Source organism: Hylobates moloch, unplaced genomic scaffold (genome assembly GCF_009828535.3).
Source record: "Hylobates moloch isolate HMO894 unplaced genomic scaffold, HMol_V3 SCAFFOLD_2, whole genome shotgun sequence".
Taxonomy (NCBI): domain Eukaryota; kingdom Metazoa; phylum Chordata; class Mammalia; order Primates; family Hylobatidae; genus Hylobates; species Hylobates moloch.
Window position 1 is genome coordinate 30,590,107 of NW_026652277.1, and position 19,440 is coordinate 30,609,546.

At 35.6% G+C, this 19,440-nt stretch overlaps 1 protein-coding gene across 1 annotated transcript in view; it reads right to left on the bottom strand.

Annotated features, from left to right (window-relative positions):
- BANK1 (B cell scaffold protein with ankyrin repeats 1) overlaps window positions 1–19,440 on the bottom strand; it is a 286,830-nt gene that overhangs the window by 23,808 nt on the left and 243,582 nt on the right. Inside the window, exon 11 of the mRNA XM_032177982.2 lies at window positions 9,503–9,571. Coding sequence (XP_032033873.1) covers window positions 9,503–9,571 — 69 coding nt within the window. The remainder of the gene's footprint in view (window positions 1–9,502; window positions 9,572–19,440) is intronic.

A 19,440-nucleotide genomic window follows, 5' to 3' on the forward strand; every position in this document is an offset into this window, starting at 1 on the left:
CCAGGATAATGGTAAGTAAAAATATTAATAGTAGGTATCCTTATCTTGTTCCTATCCTTAACACGAATACCTCTACTTCTGAACTAATAAGATATTTCTGATAATGTTGAGAAATTATTCTCTTTCTTATTTTATAAGATTTTTAAAAAATTATGAATAGTTGAACAATAATTTTGTCTTTTTTGTCAACTGAAATCATCATGTTTTTAAAAATAAAATAACTAGCACATTAATAGTTCTACTCCATGAGATGGTTCATATAATATAAAAATTCTCTTATTTGAATTTGAAATAACTCACTGGCAAACTTATCCTGGTAACTGTTGAGTTAAAAATGTATACAAACATGCCTTGGTCATTAGTCTAGTGATATTTTTACTTTTTATTTATCACTTGACATAATTTTATTAATGAGTATTTCCTTGGTATTTTTGGGGATGTATCTTTTTAAAGCAGAACATAGTTTTATTTTGGCTTGAAGAAGTTAAAAATATACCACTCTGGCACATCAATTATTTAAATTGAAAAACAGCAGGTGCAAGAAAGACGATTCTGACCTTTCAGTTGTTTCCCAAAAGCAGAAGACTAAATTCCCACGGTAAAGACACTCACTCTGTACAAGAAGGAAAAGCAGTATCCTTATCTTCAAAGAGGAGAAGTTGAGACTAACAGAATTCTGTACAGACCTTGTTAGAATAACTCTTATCTTTTAAGCCTCCCCATTTTCACAGTTTACTATTCTTTGTCTAATTCAGTAGCTAAGTAACTGACTAACTGCTTCTTTGAGGCTTCATTTTCTTTGAGGGCTCCAGTGCCATGTGAAACTATTATGCTTTTCTCTTGTTAATCTATTTTACATCAATTTAATTCTCAGTCCTGGCTGGTACCTAAGAAGATAGAGGTGGAGTTTTTCTGCTGCTACAGTCTTTTGTCCACATTTCAGTCTGTATCTTTTCATGAGGGAGACTGTATAACATGGTATTTGGAGCCAGGTAGACGAGGGCTCAAAGCTCTTTCTCATTCCATGTTTGTAAACTCCAGTTTCTTTGTTTATAAAATGAAGGTAAATAATCCCCTTCTAACAGAGTTGTTGCAAGAATTAAAGGAGCTAATACGTGTAATGTGCTTTGTCGTGTTTCAGGCTTCTGTTAAAGCTCAGGAAAGTTGTAGTGAGAGTTGTTAATATGATTACCTGAAATAGTACAGAAGGTGATTACAAGTTTGGCCTCCAGAGTATAACAGAATTGAGTTCAAATTTCACCTCTATCATTTCTTAGCTCTGTGTCCTTGGTTACAAATAATCAATCCATTTTAAAAAGGAAAATAATATCTCATAAGATATCTTTGAGGTTTTAATGAACTATTGTTATGCAGATGATTAACACAGCACCATTTGTCCTCAGTGACTGTTACTGCTCTGTGAGAATGTTTTAACTGATATGAATTTATTGTGATGACTGCTGTTATACATAATCTTGTTTTGTATGTGGTTATAAAGACTTACATATATATGTATTTGTATATACATATATACATATATGAAGGAATTTGAAAGTAGTGGTTACTTTTTAAAATTTCAGATTTTTTATCTTTTTTATTAATAAAGTAATGAATGAAAAAACATTTTTTTTCTAGTTCCTAAGTATTTTTATATTATTTGGTCATTGTAACCAGATTATTGCTACTAAATTAGTAATAATTATGTTACATTACATATTTTTCTTTTTTTTTTATTATACTTTAGGGTTTTAGGGTACATGTGCACAATGTACAGGTTTGTTACATATGTATCCATGTGCCATGTTGATTTCCTGCACCCATTAACTCGTCATTTAGCATTAGGTGTACATATTTTTCTTTATCACCAATATTTTACATTCATGTCTTATAAATAAATTTACAATAATTATTTAAGTTTACTTCAGTAATTTTAATACTGTAATTTCTTTTCAAGCTTTTTATTTTGTTTAATTCCTCATTAGTTAGAATATGTTTTGGTTAATACTTTCATAATGACAGAATGGCTATCTTTTCTAAAATTTTGGATATCCAAAAATTATTGTATTTATATTCTTCTTACATGAGCAAAATACCTGACTAAATATAAACTTCTTAAGTTGCATTTTTTTCTCAGATAAACTTGGTAGTCCATTATCTCAAGTTTCTGTCACACAGATTCTCTAATTTTTTAATGGATTTTGATTTATTTTAGTAGAAAATTTAAGTTAAAGTACTTGCTCAATACTTTAAGATTGTTTCTTTTTCCTTATAATCAAAAAGATTTGCTAGGGTGCTTTTAAACATGAACAACTCTCCTTACTTTTTCCTGTCTCATAGTGAGCCCACTCAATCTGCATTATTCATCCTCCAACTTCCCACTTCTCCAAAGATTAGCTTAATAAAGTCATTGATTGTATTTTCTATTCTAGTTTTAAAAAACCTGTCCTACTTGAGTTGTATCTCTGTTCTCCACATCTTATTACTGTTTTCGGTCTTTCCATGTACTGAGAACAAACCCTTCTTCAATATGTTCTCTACTTCACTGATTTATTTTCACCTAATGGGAGTCCCTTTTGTTGTGATGAATGTGGATTTTAATTTGCTGTTGAAACTTTAGCTTCTTGGTTTATTTTATTTTTATCATACTTCCTCTTGTCAATACCTTTTCTTCATGTCACATGTTTAATCTCATTTTGGTGTCTCATCTAAAATGTCTTTCACATATTTTGCTCTCATCTCAGCCTAACCTCGACTTTCTGCTGCTATTTCCTCTCTATATTTTCCATTTGTTTATGAGTTCAAACTTTTCTGACATTTCTTTTTTGGCCCCTGCATTTTGTCACCAACTGCCTAGTACTGAACCTGAAAGTGGGATACTTAAGTTGAAATACTGCCTTAGAACTTCTGAAAAAGTTAAAATATTTATAAAAAGCTTCATATTTAAGCAGTTATGAATTGTTAGCTGAAAAATGCTTAGTGCTTAGTGTGTGTGTGTGTGTGTGTATTTCTCATTATTTCCATGTTGATAGCTTGGTGCTTTTGATACGTTACTCATTAAATAAATAAATCATTAACAGAAGTATAATTATTCTGAGTCTTTACAAAAAAAGTTCTCCTTCCCTTTTTCTGGAGTAGTTTTAGTTTATGAACTTTTCATATTACTTGTTTGTTCTCAACTTTAAGCCTTCTGGCATGGTGGCTCATGCCTGTAATCCCAGCACTTTGGGAGGCCGAGGTGGATGGATCACGAGGTCAAGAGATGGAGACCATCCTGGCCAACATGGTGAAACCCTGTCTCTACTAAAAATACAAAAATTAGCTGGGCGTGGTGGTGCACGCCTGTAGTCCAAGCTACTCAGGAGGCTGAGGCAGGAGAATCGGATGAACACGGGAGGCAGAGGCTGCAGTGAGCCAAGATCGTGCCACTCTACTCCAGCCTGGCGACAGAGCGAGACTCTGTCTCAAAAAAAAAAAAAAAAAGAAAAGAAAAAAAGAACACATCTATGGAATCATACGGAATCATTGTTCACCAAGGCTTTTGGTGTTTATATGTCCTTTGGTTCTTTCCTTGTGTTCAGGTCAAATTCCTGGGACTGTGGGAAACTTTAATAGGTGCAGTTCGCAACTCAAGATCCCAGGATTTAGCAGGCTTTTGTCTAATGCAGCTGCCACGATAGAGACGGGACATGATTCCCTGGCACTATGTATCTAAGTAAGTCCATGCGTAAATTTCTAACAGACTTCTTGACCTTCCCATTCCTCCATTTTAGAGCTTTACTTTAGAGTCCCAGGACCAGCCAAGTGTAGCATTACCCTCCTACCCCCACTTTCAATGGGAAGGAATATTTTCTGCATGTATGTGGAAAGATCAGAGCTGGGACACAGAGCACTTGTAAAAATTAACATTTATGTAGCAGAGAGGTAGCTGGGGTCAGAAGGTAAGGGAGGGATTGAATAACTTTCTACCTTCTATTCTGAGCAAAGGACTGATTTGTTTCATAGACAGTAGGGGTAGACTACTGATTTTTTAATTTGTCTCAATTAACTTTTCTCAACCTTAGAATTAATTAGAATTAGTTCTAGATTCCAGTAAGCTTATTTTCCAGTCTTTGTTCTCCCTATTATTAAGAATTTCATCTCTTTTGTGTGTGCTTTGATTTCATTTCTGAGAGACAACACTGTGGGTTGCTAACATATTGCTATTTTAGACAAAAACTGAGCTATTACACAAAATTTTCAAGGTATGACTTTAACAACAACAAAAAACTTTTGTGAGCAATATGACAAATGGAAATGTAAGTATACTGGAAAAGGGAACTGAAGCCATTATTCTTTTATGGAGTACAAATGACCACATTTTGACAATTTTCCCTCTTTTCTGTTTAATATATCCAGTATTGGCAAAAACAGCCTTATGAAAATACCTCAGAGATCAGCATTCTCTTTTCCCCATGTAAGGGTAATATCTTCCCCATTTCTCCAGGTCTCCTGCTTCTAGACAATTTTATTATTTAACATTTATCAAAGTGCTACAGCAATGCACACTTAGAGAACACAGAAAGGATATGTTGCCTGACTACCTCTTTCCCATGAGTATGCACACTCCTGCCCTACAAAAGACCAGCCAATAACGAATTTGTAGTCTGGAGTGAGGAATTGGTGGGCAGGGGCTATACTAGGGGTTACAAGCTCATAAGCCTATAGGGGCCATGCAGATAAAATTACTGAGCAAATAAGATTTAGTACCTGCTTATTAAATACATTTGAATAATTTTCATTAGCAAAAATAAATGTTATTTCATTTTTTTTCATAACCTGACTCTCTTGATATCCCTTTTATTTTCTCACTTTTGATAGAATTATGACTTTAGAGAAAGGTGTTCCAAATATAAGAAAACAACACAGAAAGCATGACAACAAATGGTAATAGTCATTTGTTGCAAGTTATAAATTTATATAATAGAGAGTGGCTGGAAATTTGAATATTTCAGGAAGCATGGTCTTAAATGCTCGCAAAAGTTTTAAATTATATTGTGTGGATTATTGTTAGAATGTAATTTACTTAGGGGCTAAATTTGACCACATGTGGTCTCTGAAACATAGTTTCTTTTGGTGGGATTTTTTTACATGTTGATTTTGAGATTATTGCTGATTACCGTCTCATCTATTTGACTTTTAGTCATATCTAAGGTAGGGCTTAGGCAACCAAAGTTTAAAAGCTCTGCAAATAATTCTTATGCTCATCTAGAGTTGGAAGTGACTGGTATAGGCAGTTGGTTAGGGTGGATGTGCTCCTCCTACCCACAGAACCTTACCCTTCAAAGACATGGTTTTGTTAGCAACAGCCAATCCGTACAGATCTGCAGCAACTTGATTCTTGCCTCTTTGGAGGCAAGAATTCGGCTGAGGGGCATAAGGCACAGGAGAGAGAAAGGCAAGTTTTAGATAGAGTAGTATTGAAAGTTGATTAAAAGGTTTTAGAGCAGGAATGAAAGGAAGTAAGGTACACTTGGAAGAGGGCCAAGTGGGCAACTTCAGAGATCCAAGTGCACTGTTCAACACTTGGCATGAGGTTTTAAACATTGGTATGGTTACGGGGTTAGTGTCTCTCCTCCCTTGGTTTTTCCTTGGGGTGGACTCTCTGCAAATGCAGTGCCCTGCCAGCACTTGGGAGGAGCTGCGTGTGCAGTATGTTTACTGAAGTTGTACATATGCTCATTTAGGTGTTTTTTCCTTACCAGTTGAGCGTTCCTAGAGAAAAGTCATATACCAGTTAAACCCCACCATTTTGCCTCTTAGTGCCCATGCTTGCGCCCACTTGCCCAACTCCTGAGATCTTATTGGGAAGCTGCTGATGACCAGCTTCAGGTGTTTCCTATTAAGAGACTGCCTTTTGCTGGTACTGGCTGTGACCAATTACGGTTTTAAAGAAACAGTTTAACAACTACCTAACCATCACCTGGTGGTCATCTGACATTCCTGGGCGGGTGGCCCTCTCCTGCCCTGCTGTGTCTGCCTAGCTGCCTACACTAACAGTTTGCCCTCTAAGAGTGAGAGCAACAACACACCCTTGATAAGTTTCATTTGACTATATGGCTGAGGAGATCTGTGGATGTAATCTATGATCACAGGGAGGCAGCTTGTTAAGAATGCTTGAACCTCATCAGTTGCCACGTGTCATATCCAAGGTAAGATGGGGATGATCTTGATATAGATAGAAAAAGCCCTTCTGTACAGTCCAAGATGTGAATAAATGTGACCCTAGACTATATATGATTTTGTAAAACAGGGAAAATTAGCCAGATATTTCCATCTTTGAATAAGGAGCCTTTAAATTCTTTCAACATTTTTGACTTGATCGTGGTCACTTAGAAATCTTCTAATGACTAAGTATATTTTATAGAAACTTTATTATCTGGCAGCGACCAAATAATGCAAGCAATCTAGTCACTGGAAAGCCATCTTCCCTTATTATAGGTTTAATAACTGGAATTGAGGGTATGAATCAGTCCTCTGTGAGCTTCAATAACATAAGCCAGACTTCAAAATCCTGATCAACTCCAAACACACTGGCAAATGCAGTTCTCTGGCTGGTAGCATTGAAGAACAAACCCTTGACTGCTCTGTAAAGCTCAATTTTGGGAAGGAGGATGGAAGTGAAGTGGCAGCTTGTTCATCTATGATAGCACTCCTTAGCATTTTCTAATTTCAAATCCAAATTGGGAAAATTGACTTTAAAACTGTTTTGATGGAAAATTTTATCTGTGATCCAAAGTCCTCAGCATTTTTCCTTACATTTTTTCAAAATGTGAAAACTGAGTTGAAGAATCTGTTGAGTTTCCATGGAAATGGTGCCAATTAATTATTTTTTCCTCCTTAGGAAAATTCCTTGACTTAGCAATAATGTAACTTCCTGGCAATCCCTTGCCAGTCTTAAACTTAGTGCACTTGAAATGCTTATACTTTCAATGGGAAAGTAGTTGGCTCTCATAATCCCTTTTCCCTCCAGCATATAGAAGAGTTAAATAATAATTCCTTTTTTCCTTCTTTAGAGAACTTGTCTAGTCCCTTTAGAAAATCTTGCCTCTGACAAACATTACATAAAAGGCCCTTTTTATTGGTCTACCAAATAAAGAGATTATCACTGGTGAAGCATGTACTGCTTTTCCTAGTACACCATGAAATCCCAGGATATTTGAAGAATATTCATTAATTAGGTAATAAGCAGTTTTCATTGCGTAGTATGTTACATGGACTGAATGATCATAATATCTGCAACAGTTTAGATAAATATGGTTGGATGAAATCAGCCTCGTTAGGTATTTAGGTACTTAATTCTTTTATTACTAAGTATTCCAAATTATCTTTTTTTCATGCTAACTGCTGATTTCCCTGCACACTATAGTTATCAGGGAGGTTTTTAAAGAAACATTTGATAATGATTGATGTTCCCTTAGTCCTTACAAATAAAACAATATGCTCTTCCATTCTGGTACATTACTGATGTTCAGGAATAAAGGAATCTAAGGAAACTGCTCTAAGATGACTAATCAAAAATATCATTGATAAGTTGGATTTAAGTATGTACACAGAAAAAGTATTACAGACCAAATATGATTAAAATGTTAGTATCTGAGTCCCCACAGAATTTTTAAAAATCTAGAGGTAATTGACCTTGATTATGCAAATTAGGTAACAAGATATGGACAGATAGTAATCAATACAATATTGCATAATTAGGTCCTTGTTTCCCTTTACCACCCTCTCCTCCCCTTTTTCTGTGGGCAGATGGGTACTAATTGTCTGTACATGGTAGAATAATGACAGGGCTCTTCTAAGCTTAACAGATACTAGCAGCCCTTCCTTGCATTGCTCTCTGTGGGACAGCCAGAAGGATAATTGATAAGATCAAACATTCCAAGAATCTCTTCATTACACTTGATACTCGTCATTTCCCTTCATCTCTTGTGGCCTTCTTCGCATTTTCCCCTTAATTCTAACATAATTTAATTAAAAACATGGTAATTGAATAATTTATAAGAAAAACACTTCAGGGATTTTTCTCCCAAAAAGCTCAAAGCATCTCCTCTGTTCATTCTTTCCAAAGCTCTGTGAGGTATGTAGGGGAGGCCAGGTAGAAATAATCTTATCTACTTCGTTTAATTCTTTAGTAGCTGTTCTGATCCTAATTATACAATGATCTCACATGGAGCTTTGCATTTATTTCTTGAGAGAGCTAAAGGCACAGTGGGAGGATAATAGTAGACTTAAAAAACATCTATCTTCCTCCTTAAATATGAAATCACTAAAAATGGAAAACTGTCAAAGAGTTTTTTGCATGTAAATTTACAAGCAGTGTATTCAAGTGTTTCATGAGAGCATAAAAGTTCAGCTTCATCATGTGTTGCATTCGAACACCATGTATTAATTGGAAGATGATCTAAGTACCACCTTGCTGTTGTGAAATAATGCCACTTGAAGTGATGGGTGAGAATCACTCCTTTAAGAATGCACCCTTGTTTGAAGGATGATTCATAATGTCCTAGGAGCAGGTCCATGGAAGGTCTGTATTTAATAGTTCAGTGGGTGTTAGAATTTGGTGCAATCCATTCCCAGCCATTTTCACAATGGCAAAAAAGGAGCCTGACTGGGAGTGGTTAGTAGTCGCTGTGAAATAATTTCCTGGTTTTATTCCAGTGTCTCTCTCAACAATTTACTGGCACCATTTCAAGGAAATATTAGTTTGGACTGAAGTTATTTCAAAGATGGGCCTGTATATACACATTCATTATCATGGGCAGCTAATGTTACCCCCTACCTCTGCCACCTTTAATGTTTTTCATTTTTGAACCTTGAATAAGGCCTTATTGTCAGACAAAAAATCATAATACATAATCTGCGAGAGTCTTTCTTTTCAGTAGAAGACAAACATTTCAGGGAAAACTGGAGGCAGAAAATATTCTGTCTGTGGAAGATATTTCTGTGGCTACAGTTTTCAGCTCTTCTCTGCATAACAAATAATTGTTCAAGAAATGTTAGATCAAGTGCTGAAGGCAAGAGAACAGTTGAAAAGGATGCAGTCTTTGATTGGCATTTAGTGCAAACCATAGAAAACTCATGCTAGCCCCTTTCTTTGGAGGAATCAAATCATTTGCCACTCCTACCAAGTTAGGTTCCAGAGGCTTCCCTTATAGGTCTATGAAAACACAGCCTCTGATGCATCTTAGAGAATTTTTCTTACTTGACCTTCCTGGAACCCTCATGATAACATCGACAATACTACCACAAACATTCTGATAAGGCCATTTCATGCCTTTGTTAATTAAAATAATTTTCTTGTATTAATTGTATTATGGCAAAATTATATTGTGTGAGATTAAGAGTGAGATTTATAAAGCACACAATTACATACTTCTGTCCTAGGAGGCTTTATTCAGTATTTATAAGATTTCTTGATATTTTACCTAGAGATTACTAAATAGACTGAAGTTAGTGTTAGTACCTTGTTTCTTAGGAAGACCACGGAACTTGTCATCATCAGATTGTCTTCTGGCTGTCTTTTGTTGAAACACTGTAAAAAATATAGAACATATTATTTACGGAACATAAACGTTCAAAAAATCCATACTGTAGAAGTCTCCAGGAAGCCAGAATGCAATATATCATTTTCCTGAGTATCAGTTCCTGAATTGTATTACTTTTGAGTAGGAAGATTATCAAATTTACAATTTTCTCATTTGTGCAGCTTATCAGTCATTTCAGAAAGCATTTTCATTGAGCAGAGTAGTATAATGCTGATGCAATGCCTCATTAAACTATTTAAATCAAGATACGATTCCATTTTGATATCAGGTAAGAATAAAAGCTGCATTCTTTTAAAAGCGATAAATGTTAAAATCATATGAAAAATTCCATTTGCACAGAAATTACCCATGTTGACTTTCTGATGATAAGCAAAGATAATGACTGTTTCTCCTTAAATAGGTAAAAAGACTCTTGTATTTCACAGATGTAATAATAAAAAAGACACTTTATTCTTGCATCATCTATCTAGACTGCAGACCTATTAAAACAGCTTATTCGAATTACTTCATTATCTGAAAAGTGCTTTGTTCTCATTTATTATTTCTCACATGAAATTCTGGGAGACAAGTCAGCATTACTCACCCCATTTTGCAGATGAAAGATAAAATTGATTGTTTGATATTTATTGAGCACCCACAAAGTTCCATATAGCTTCTGGCATTTTTTAGTAAAAAAGTCCAGACTCTTTACAACTTTACTTTAGAAAATGAACATCCCAGAGTTACATTTATTTTTTATGGGCAGTGTGAATTACAGGGTTTGGGAACTGGAAAAGGCTTTGGAGATTTAGTCCAACCTCATATGTTTATAGATGAGGGAGCTGGAAGTAACTAGCTTGTAAAAGGCTAAGTAATTTTGCAATGATCTCAGAGTTGTTGTTAGCAGAGATGTGATTTAAACCCAGAAGCCTTGAACTTCAATCTATTGCGTGGTTCCTTATAGCACTACTGCCTCTTCCCCTCCGTAACTATTCTCTTATAAAGGTAAAGAAGGAGATAGAGGGAGAGGATTAAAAGGGAACTTAGAATATTTCCAACACAGTTGTATCTCTTGTTCCTTTTAGCAGTTCGACAGAATTTCCTGGGATAATTGAGCTGAGGCCTGTGGGAGTGAACGTGTTTTAACCGGATAGTGCTGGACCACTGTGATTGGCAGAAACATCCTGACAGTTACCCTAGATTTCTGTCTTTGGTTTTAATGTTCTTTAAACCAATATAAGATCAAGAACATACCTGTGATTAACCCCGGAGATGTTTTTTAGATGAAAATTTCCCCCCCATCTGATCAAAAATTAGTTATTAAAAATGTATAATTTGCCAGATGCTGTCAAGACAGAGAGTACTCCCTTCAACTGTGCTCTTTTAAACAGAAGAGGCAAAATATGTTTCAAAGTTTAATGTGTTTGAGAAAAAGTATACACATAAAATAATATTTTTGGTTGAAAACCAGTTTTCTGCTTCAAGTTAGTACATGGAAAACATGCTAAATATGACTAACTGGCAAGTTCTGGGTTTGCGGCTTACTTACATTTTTCCTAAAATAAAATATATTGAGGAATATATAGTGTATGAATATATGTTAGGATATTAAAATAAATGTTGTAAGAGGTACTTGATTTTCTTCTATTTGCTAGTTTTAAAAGTCTTTAAAATGCAATGCTTTAAAAATTTTAATAACATGCGGTCTCTGTGCTTTTTTGCCAATATTGTTAAGATATAACTAATGTTTAAGAGGAAAAAGCTGGCATCATTAATATGGGAAATGACCTGAATCCAAAGATCTATTCAGACAATAAATTCTTCAAATAAAAATTACATTAATTGATAAGCTTTTAAAATTCTGCTGAGGTTTGAAGCTACAAAGTACTTGGAAATGAAATTATTTTTCCAGCTTTTTGGCATTAATTTGTTACAAATCACTTTACACCCTATATGTTACTGGAATCCTTTTTGATGATAACAAATGCTCAGCCTGTGTGAAGTAACAGTAAATGTTAAACAAATAAATGCTCTCTTTCAGTTACTAGATTAAGAAGTTACAAGGATATTTATTGTCGCGATTTCACCAGGGCTTATATTCGGAACAGCTGGGGACAAGGGCAGAATATTGGGATGAGACTGTAGGATACTATGAGTGGGGTAATTGTGAAAATGCTGATAATAGGACTGTTTAAAAGCAGACGTGTAGTAGGTCATGCCCAGAGTTTAAAGGTTCCCTCTATCTGTTTTACCCACCTCTGAGTTCTCCTTTAATTCACCTGCAGTTGCACCCATACCTCTAGGTTCCCTTTCTCCCACCTACAGATGAGTCTCACTTTCTAAAAAGAAAACAACTAGCAATTAGCATATTGCCAAACACACTGTCTTCCCATCACTTTCAGTTGGGGAGGTATTTTTAAATATGAGGCAACTTTGGGAAAAGACCTATTCTATCTTATTTCCTGAAGAAAGCACTAGCCCATCAAAATTATCGCTGAAGCAAACACACCTGTCAAGGACACATATTCCGTTAGAATAGATACAAGTAAAATTTCCAAATCTGTTCATCTTTCTATCTTTATAGTTCCTATTAGCTGAAACATTTAAAATTGCTTCAACTAGCAAAACCTTTGTTCTAAAAGACTTTATGTACTTTATATTTACCATGTTCAGCCACCCCATACCACCTTTACAAGAGGTAGATATAAAATCCATAACAGGGTGAGAACTGAGTGTAGGGTTATAGGTCACTCGGATTTATATACAAAAGTACATTATTTTGTAAAGCAAGAGTTGTGGTTAGTTAGACGAGAATTTGTTTTAAATGTATTATAACCAAAAAGCTGTATACCAGAATACTAGCCAACTTGGCACAGAAGATGGGCTATAGTTTTCTTTTCATAGCAACCACATGAGTGACATGGAAAAAGGGCTTTTCCCTCTTTCTCCCAAACACCCTTCTGGCCTTTATTTTCTTGACAATAAAGTTAGGGCTTAGATGTGACGATCTCTAATGTTTCACTCAGCTCTAACATTCTGAGATGTTACCAATTCTTGTTTCCCAAGACACTCCAGGTCCAATGGTGCTGGGAAAAACTCTTAGGTGAGTATGAATTTAAGTAGAATGCTATGTTTTGAGGAAAATATTATTTATAACCTGGGGGGCTTAGACTAACATAAAAATGAGAAAGTTTTAAATCACAGATCAGTGGTAATTTTTTATCATATGTTGAGACAATCCTTTCCCTATGTGTTTGAATTCTTAAAAACTTTACCTCATAAATGTTCAAAACATGCTATCAAAGTAATTAGGATATATGTCAACTTTGCTGACTCTCTCCCCAGTGAAATCTTATTTTCTTTTCCTACCTAAAACTGAAATTTGAGAAAAAAGAAATATGAATGCATTATTAGTTGTTGTCACTACCTTTAAACATAAAAAGTCCACAGACAACAAAACAATTTTTGAGGTTTAAAATAATCCCAAAGAATACAAATTTCCCGAATAACACCCTTTTTTATTTTAAACATTGGTAGAATGACTTCTGTAAAATTTTCTCTAGAATATGACATTGAATGAAAAAATTAGCATAACATTAAATATTCAAAATGTTAAGCAAAGCAGAACTAGCAGAAGAGCAGAGGAGGAGGAGAAGGGGAAATTTAATGAGTTCACTTGCACTACTTGTCTTTCCAGGCTGCATCTGCGAGAACAGTCTTCATGTCAACCTCATTTGTGGTCTATTTCAAGCAAAGGGACCCTTCCATAGCTGCCCTTCTTAGAAAATCTGGTAAATCTTATTTTGAATTATTTCATAAGTGGCTATAGTGACAAAAACCTGTGCAATTAACAACAACATTCATTTTGTGAATGATAAACCACAAATCCCTTGATGGTTGTCCATTAGATGTGAACAGTGAAATGTTATTTAGAGCTGTACAGCTATCATTGATGATAAGGCTTGAAAATAGAGATTTTTATATAAAATAAAATACATAGATTCGTATTGTGCTCTGGGCTTTCAGGGGATGATACAGTACAGGATGGTAGCAGTGTGTTTATTTTTCACCAAAACACCTTTCATTAAGTTGCTAACTACATAGCCAACTCTTGAGGGTGCAAAGGTAAATAAGACACAGTCATAGTTTTCATACTGTCCTCTGTTTTGGTGTGTTCATTTAAATAAAGGTCAAATGTGCCATTAGTGCCTACTGATAAGAGGGGATAGGGATGAGGAACCATCAGGAAGGGTCAGAATCACAACTCAATCCTTGTAGCTCTATTCTCCCTGCCTTGTTTCCCCCAGCTTCCTAATTTATACTGTTTAAATCTAATCACGAAAAGGCTCAATAAAGTAAAAAACCAACAAACAAGCAACCACAGTGTAAATAACCCCTTTTTTCTAGCCAGCAAATACAGGAAACAGAATGTTTTAATCCTATAAGCAGTCATATTGACTAATCTGAAGCTTAGAGGAAAGATGTATGTAGGTAGCCTCTTTGCAAATTCACCAAGAGAGACTGAGTGCTCCAGTCAGTTCAAAGCCACCATTTAATTGTGCTAGCAGTATTTATAGGTTATTAACTTGAGAAACCTTATCAAATACAGGCCATTACATTTCAACAGGTACATTCAAGAAGGTGTGGACACAGACAGCCACATCAGCCACATAGTATAAAAATCTTTCACCTGAAACCAGTTTACTGCATGGCAGACATATGTAGGTGGAGTTGTGGCATTATTTTTTTTATGAAGAATCTGTAAATGGTCAGCCAGAATATATGAGATCACTGACTTGGGTTACAGCTTACTATCCAGATAAGCAGAGATGGAAAGTTGGAAAACACATTGCCACATGAAGAAAAATGGCGTAAAAATTCTAATTCGGTGGTGGTATTAATAAACGCTTTAGTTTCCAGAGGAGAAAACATTAATTTTCCTTTCAAGTTGTAACAAAAACTTTGTTTGATAGAAGTGTTATCATTGAAAGCATCTCCTAAAGGAAGATTTGGGAAATCCCACTATAAATTTTTTTTCTACTACTAAGGGACCTAACTTTTACCAGAGTAGAACACAAATTGTTTTAATTTGCATATGTCATCTTTTGATACAAACACAAATATTTACATTCTAGAAATGTTTATAATCCAGGAAGGTGAGCCATTCTGAGTGATGACAATTGGTTTGTGGAGCTTGCTGTAATTACAGCTTGAGACCATGGCAATGAGTTTATTAGTAAAACCTCCAGTCACCACTGGGTGGGCAGTCTTCCTCCCTCCTGTTAGCATAAGGCAGCAGGTATTGAACAACTATTGCTTGTATAGCACTGGACTGGGGGTTAGTCTCCTCCCATGAGACTTCATTTGGGATCATCTATTTAATTCTCTTATTACCCATTTGTATGTAATAAGGAAATGGTAAGTATGGACATAACTCTAGTAACATTCTGAGCAATTTTCTTTTGTTTCAAAGAGAAGTAATTTGGGCAGCCAATGGAAGACTCTGCAAACTATAATGAGTTTACTTTTTGGTTCATGCTTAGTGATTATCAAAAGTAACTTCCCTTCCTCTCCCCCTAATCAAGAAATGTTGCTGTCCCAGGAAGTAGCAGTGGGGTCATGATTTGCACTGTTATATTTCACAGGATGATAAAACCTGGTACTCTAATATTTTGTTCTTCCCTAAATTTAAAGATAAGCTATATGATTATGCTCACTTTGAACAAACATTAGAGTTTAATTCTGCTTACAAGATTCAAATTACATAAATGCAGATTGAAAATTCCAAAAGGATAGGGCTGGCCCCTTTATTTTAGATAGTATTAAATAGTGGAAGTTAATAAATACTTTGGAAAAGTCAGGCAAGATGATGTGTTGGCATATGAAACCCATGCAAAAGGGAAGAAGCAAAAGGCATCCTAACTGGGGTGATATGCCAGGTCTACTTTCACCTCTGTGTCTACAGAGTACCTTCCATCACAGGAACTACCATTTCCTACATGCTACCCTGTGCAGGCCACTGTACATATATAGTTTTAGTTCTCATGAAAACTCTGTGAAGTAGGTATTACATTTCTTTAAAACCAAAACCAAAACCAAAAACAAGTGAAGCAAGGTTATGTAATTTGCACAAAGTTACACAACTGTAAGTGTCATTCTTCAGTAAAATTCTGTTCCATCTGGCTTCATAATCCTCATGAATTTCACTACACAATGCTGCTGGTCCATTAGGGGAGACTCTTTTCAATTTTCCAACCTCAGGAAGCATCTTATTTTTCTCGAATAGCTACTTACTTAGATTACAAAGAATCACATATTAAAAGTCCTGGTGGAAAATATTCTGAATTCAAGAAATCTAAAGTGACTAAAAAGACAGTAGGTGTGGATAGCTGTTTCATATGGTTGTTTGATGCACCTGTGATTTCATCTTTAAATAATCATTCTCTAAAGTATTTGTTTACTCTGGCTTAACAATGGAAATAATCCAGTTAAGAGTTTCTTAACAGTGTTACTGTTGACACTTCAGACTGGATAATTCTTTGTTATGGGGCTGTCCAGTGCATTGTAATACGTTTAGCAGCATTCTTGGTCTCTGCCTAGTAGATGTCACTAGTACTGTTCTTAGTCTTGACAATCAAAATGTCTCCAGACATTGACAAATGTCTTATGAGAAGCAAATCACTGCCAGGTAAGAACAACTTTTATAGGTCAATTAAACTTCTTCCTACAGATGCTTTTAACAAATAGTAACATCATAGGTTAAGTGGAAAAAGACCAGAATTCATTGTGCTGTCAAATGAAAATCTAAGTGCTTGATAATATTCGCATTCATTGTCTTGTGTAATGAAAATCTTTTAATGTCAGTTCACACTACAGCTGATTACTGCCTCCTTTCCATTTTCACTAATATAAAGGAATTGAATTCTTGGAAGATGAGGCTTGAAAAGTTTATCATCATTATGTCAACATGCTAACAGATGGTCTGCAAAGCACTTCTCAGGTTTCATTCAGTATTTCTGTGAAGAAGCCAGGGGATCATGATGTTCTACTGTGAGAATGACAGAAAGAGCAAACAACACCTGGGTTACACAAGCTGACTTGCTCCTCTTCAATGGACAGTATGAACACAGGTCAGAACAATTTCTCCTTTGCAGAGCTACACCAGCACTCTCTCATGGAAAAGAATGAGGCAGAGTCAAGGGAGAAAAACAGGAACATGAGGCTTACAAATAATGATAAATATGTCACTATTCTGAGAGCACCTGTGATATACATACTATGTCCTTAAACTAAATGGTTTGGACAAGGTCACCTAGCCAGGGAGGAGGATCCAAGGCACTTGATCTAAGACCTACTTCAATCCACTTGACCGTATTTCACTAATGAGGACAGAGACCATTATACTCTGTCACATTTACAATGATATGAATAAATTTTCCTAACAGTTTCTACAAGGTCTTTTTTCTCTTTTTGCATTTCAATTGCATTATATGTGATCAATTTCAAGTACAAGTGAATTGCAAGTGGAAAATTTCTGAGAGCAACTGAGTTGCACTTGACATTTTGGGGTCCCTGTAGCTGAGTAGCTCTCAAAAAGGTCATATACAACTTTGTTGCACTGCAAAATGCCAAGGGCAACTCAGTAGCAATTGGAAATTGAAAGGGAAATTATATTCTACCCGAAATCAGTCACATGGATTCTGAAGAAAGATCTTTGTTCTATTAATTGTGTGAGAGGCAAATAGAAAATTGCCCATTGATGCTGAAAAATTTCACCCAATAGGCATTCATCTCTTTGCATGATTTATGGACATAGTTTTACTACCAATGTATCTATGCCATGCCAAGTGCTCATTTTCTTTCCCTGATTTGTCTTAAATCAAGAATTCTGTCACTAAAGACCATAAATCCGTGTTAATTCCTCTGTATTCTTCAAGCTTAATGAACCCAATCCTCTTCAATATTACAGGGATAAAAAAAAAAAGTAGAGGAAAATATATCTGAAAATAGGCAGACTTCAAAAAATTTTACTTATGAAAATGAGTTATTCTTGTGATTGTTAACCTAAGATCTGGTTTAGTACAACAGCAATGGGATAAAAAATCAGAAACATATCTCTTGATAAAATGAATCAACATGGGTTCAGTTTTTGTTTTGTTTTTTTTTTTGTTTTTTGTTTTTTTTTGAGACGGAGTCTTGCTGTGTCACCCAGGCTGGAGTGCAGTGGTGCGATCTCGGCTCACTGCAAGCTCTGCCTCCTGGGGTCATGCCATTTTCCTGCCTAAGCCTCCCAAGTAGCTGGGACTACAGGTGCCCGCCACCATGCCTGGCTAATTTTTTGTATTTTTAGTATAGAGATGGGATTTCACTGTGTTAGCCAGGATGGTCTCAATCTCCTGACCTTGTGATCCGCCCACCTCAGCCTCCCAAAGTGCTGGGATTACAGCCGTGAGCCACCGCGCCCAGCCAACATGGGTTCAGTTTTGCATTAATAAGTTATGTCTCTGGGGTAAGGGGATGATGATGATGGTGAAATAGAGCTTCATGTTTTAAGCTTTGTGGAAGCAGTTAGAGTGCTTAGCTATATATGAATAACCTAGAGCTTTGTCCAGTTCTGTGTGGGCTCTTCCCTTCAAATTGGTAGTGTTTTGGACATAAGATGGTTTAAAGCAGGATAAATTTAGGAATCAGTAGACTGATATAGTCTTCTGATTACCTTCCAGAGTGTTAATGAAGTCTTCTGTTCTACCCACATTGATGTGGATCTTGTCACTTCTATCATTTCATTCAGTTAATATTCACCAAATATTCATAGTTTCTACTGTGAATTCAGCACTGATCTTGGCACCAGAGATACAATGGGGAAAAACAGATTAGTTTGGTCTCTTCCTTCATGGATCTTATAGGTTAGAAGGAATAAATAAATATTAACAAGTAATCCAGGAATAAATGTATCAGTGATGGAAATTTGTGATGCCATGTGCTCAGGCATGAGATCCAGATTAATCTGGGTCCAAATCCTGCCTCTTCCTCTTCCTGGTTTTATCACTTTGGGCAAGACACTGGTACTTACTGAGCATTAGTTTCTTTATCTCTAAAATGAGGTTATTAATGCCAACTATGTGGGGTTATTGCATGAATTAGCAATTATCATGAAAGCTGCCTAATAATAATTATTATAAGAAGATGACTAAGCCAACTTGTTCTGTTAGAATATAGGGTCTTCCTTCCCTCACACACTCCAGCACTATTATTTTCCCTAACTTCTGATTCCACTAGAATCCAAGAAACAGACGCTAAACTGAGAAAAGAAAAAGTAGAATTGTTTTAATTATAATGCGTTGAACATATACCACATGTCAAGTATTGTGCTGGGTATTTTCTAATTTTATATCATTTAAAGATTAACAATCTTTGAAGTATATATCACTTGTATCCTCAGCTTACAGTGAGGAAATTCAATCTCAGATATGTGAATTTGCTTGCTTGGGTAATATCAGCTAAATTTGAATACAAGTCTTTCTGCAAAGCCAGCATGGTTTTCCTTTGCCTAGTTCCTTTGCCATTACTTCTTCAGTTTCTGAAATAGTAAGATGGGATTGTGCATTCCTGTATTTTTCCTCTATCTCCTATTCCAATATTCCAAATCCTTCAATTCTGGCTATGTTAACACACCCTGAATACACCAATATACAGATACCATTTTGGGACTCTGGCAAGCAATGGGGCCAGAAATTAATCTTCTAATTGAATGGATGGTTTTCTGGGAAATGGTGCAATTTGACTTAATAGATCTGCCCAGGCTAGGGGGGGAAAAAGGAAAGACGTGAAGAAAGGCTCTGTGAAATGCAAAGAACATCAAGAATGAGTTAGCTGA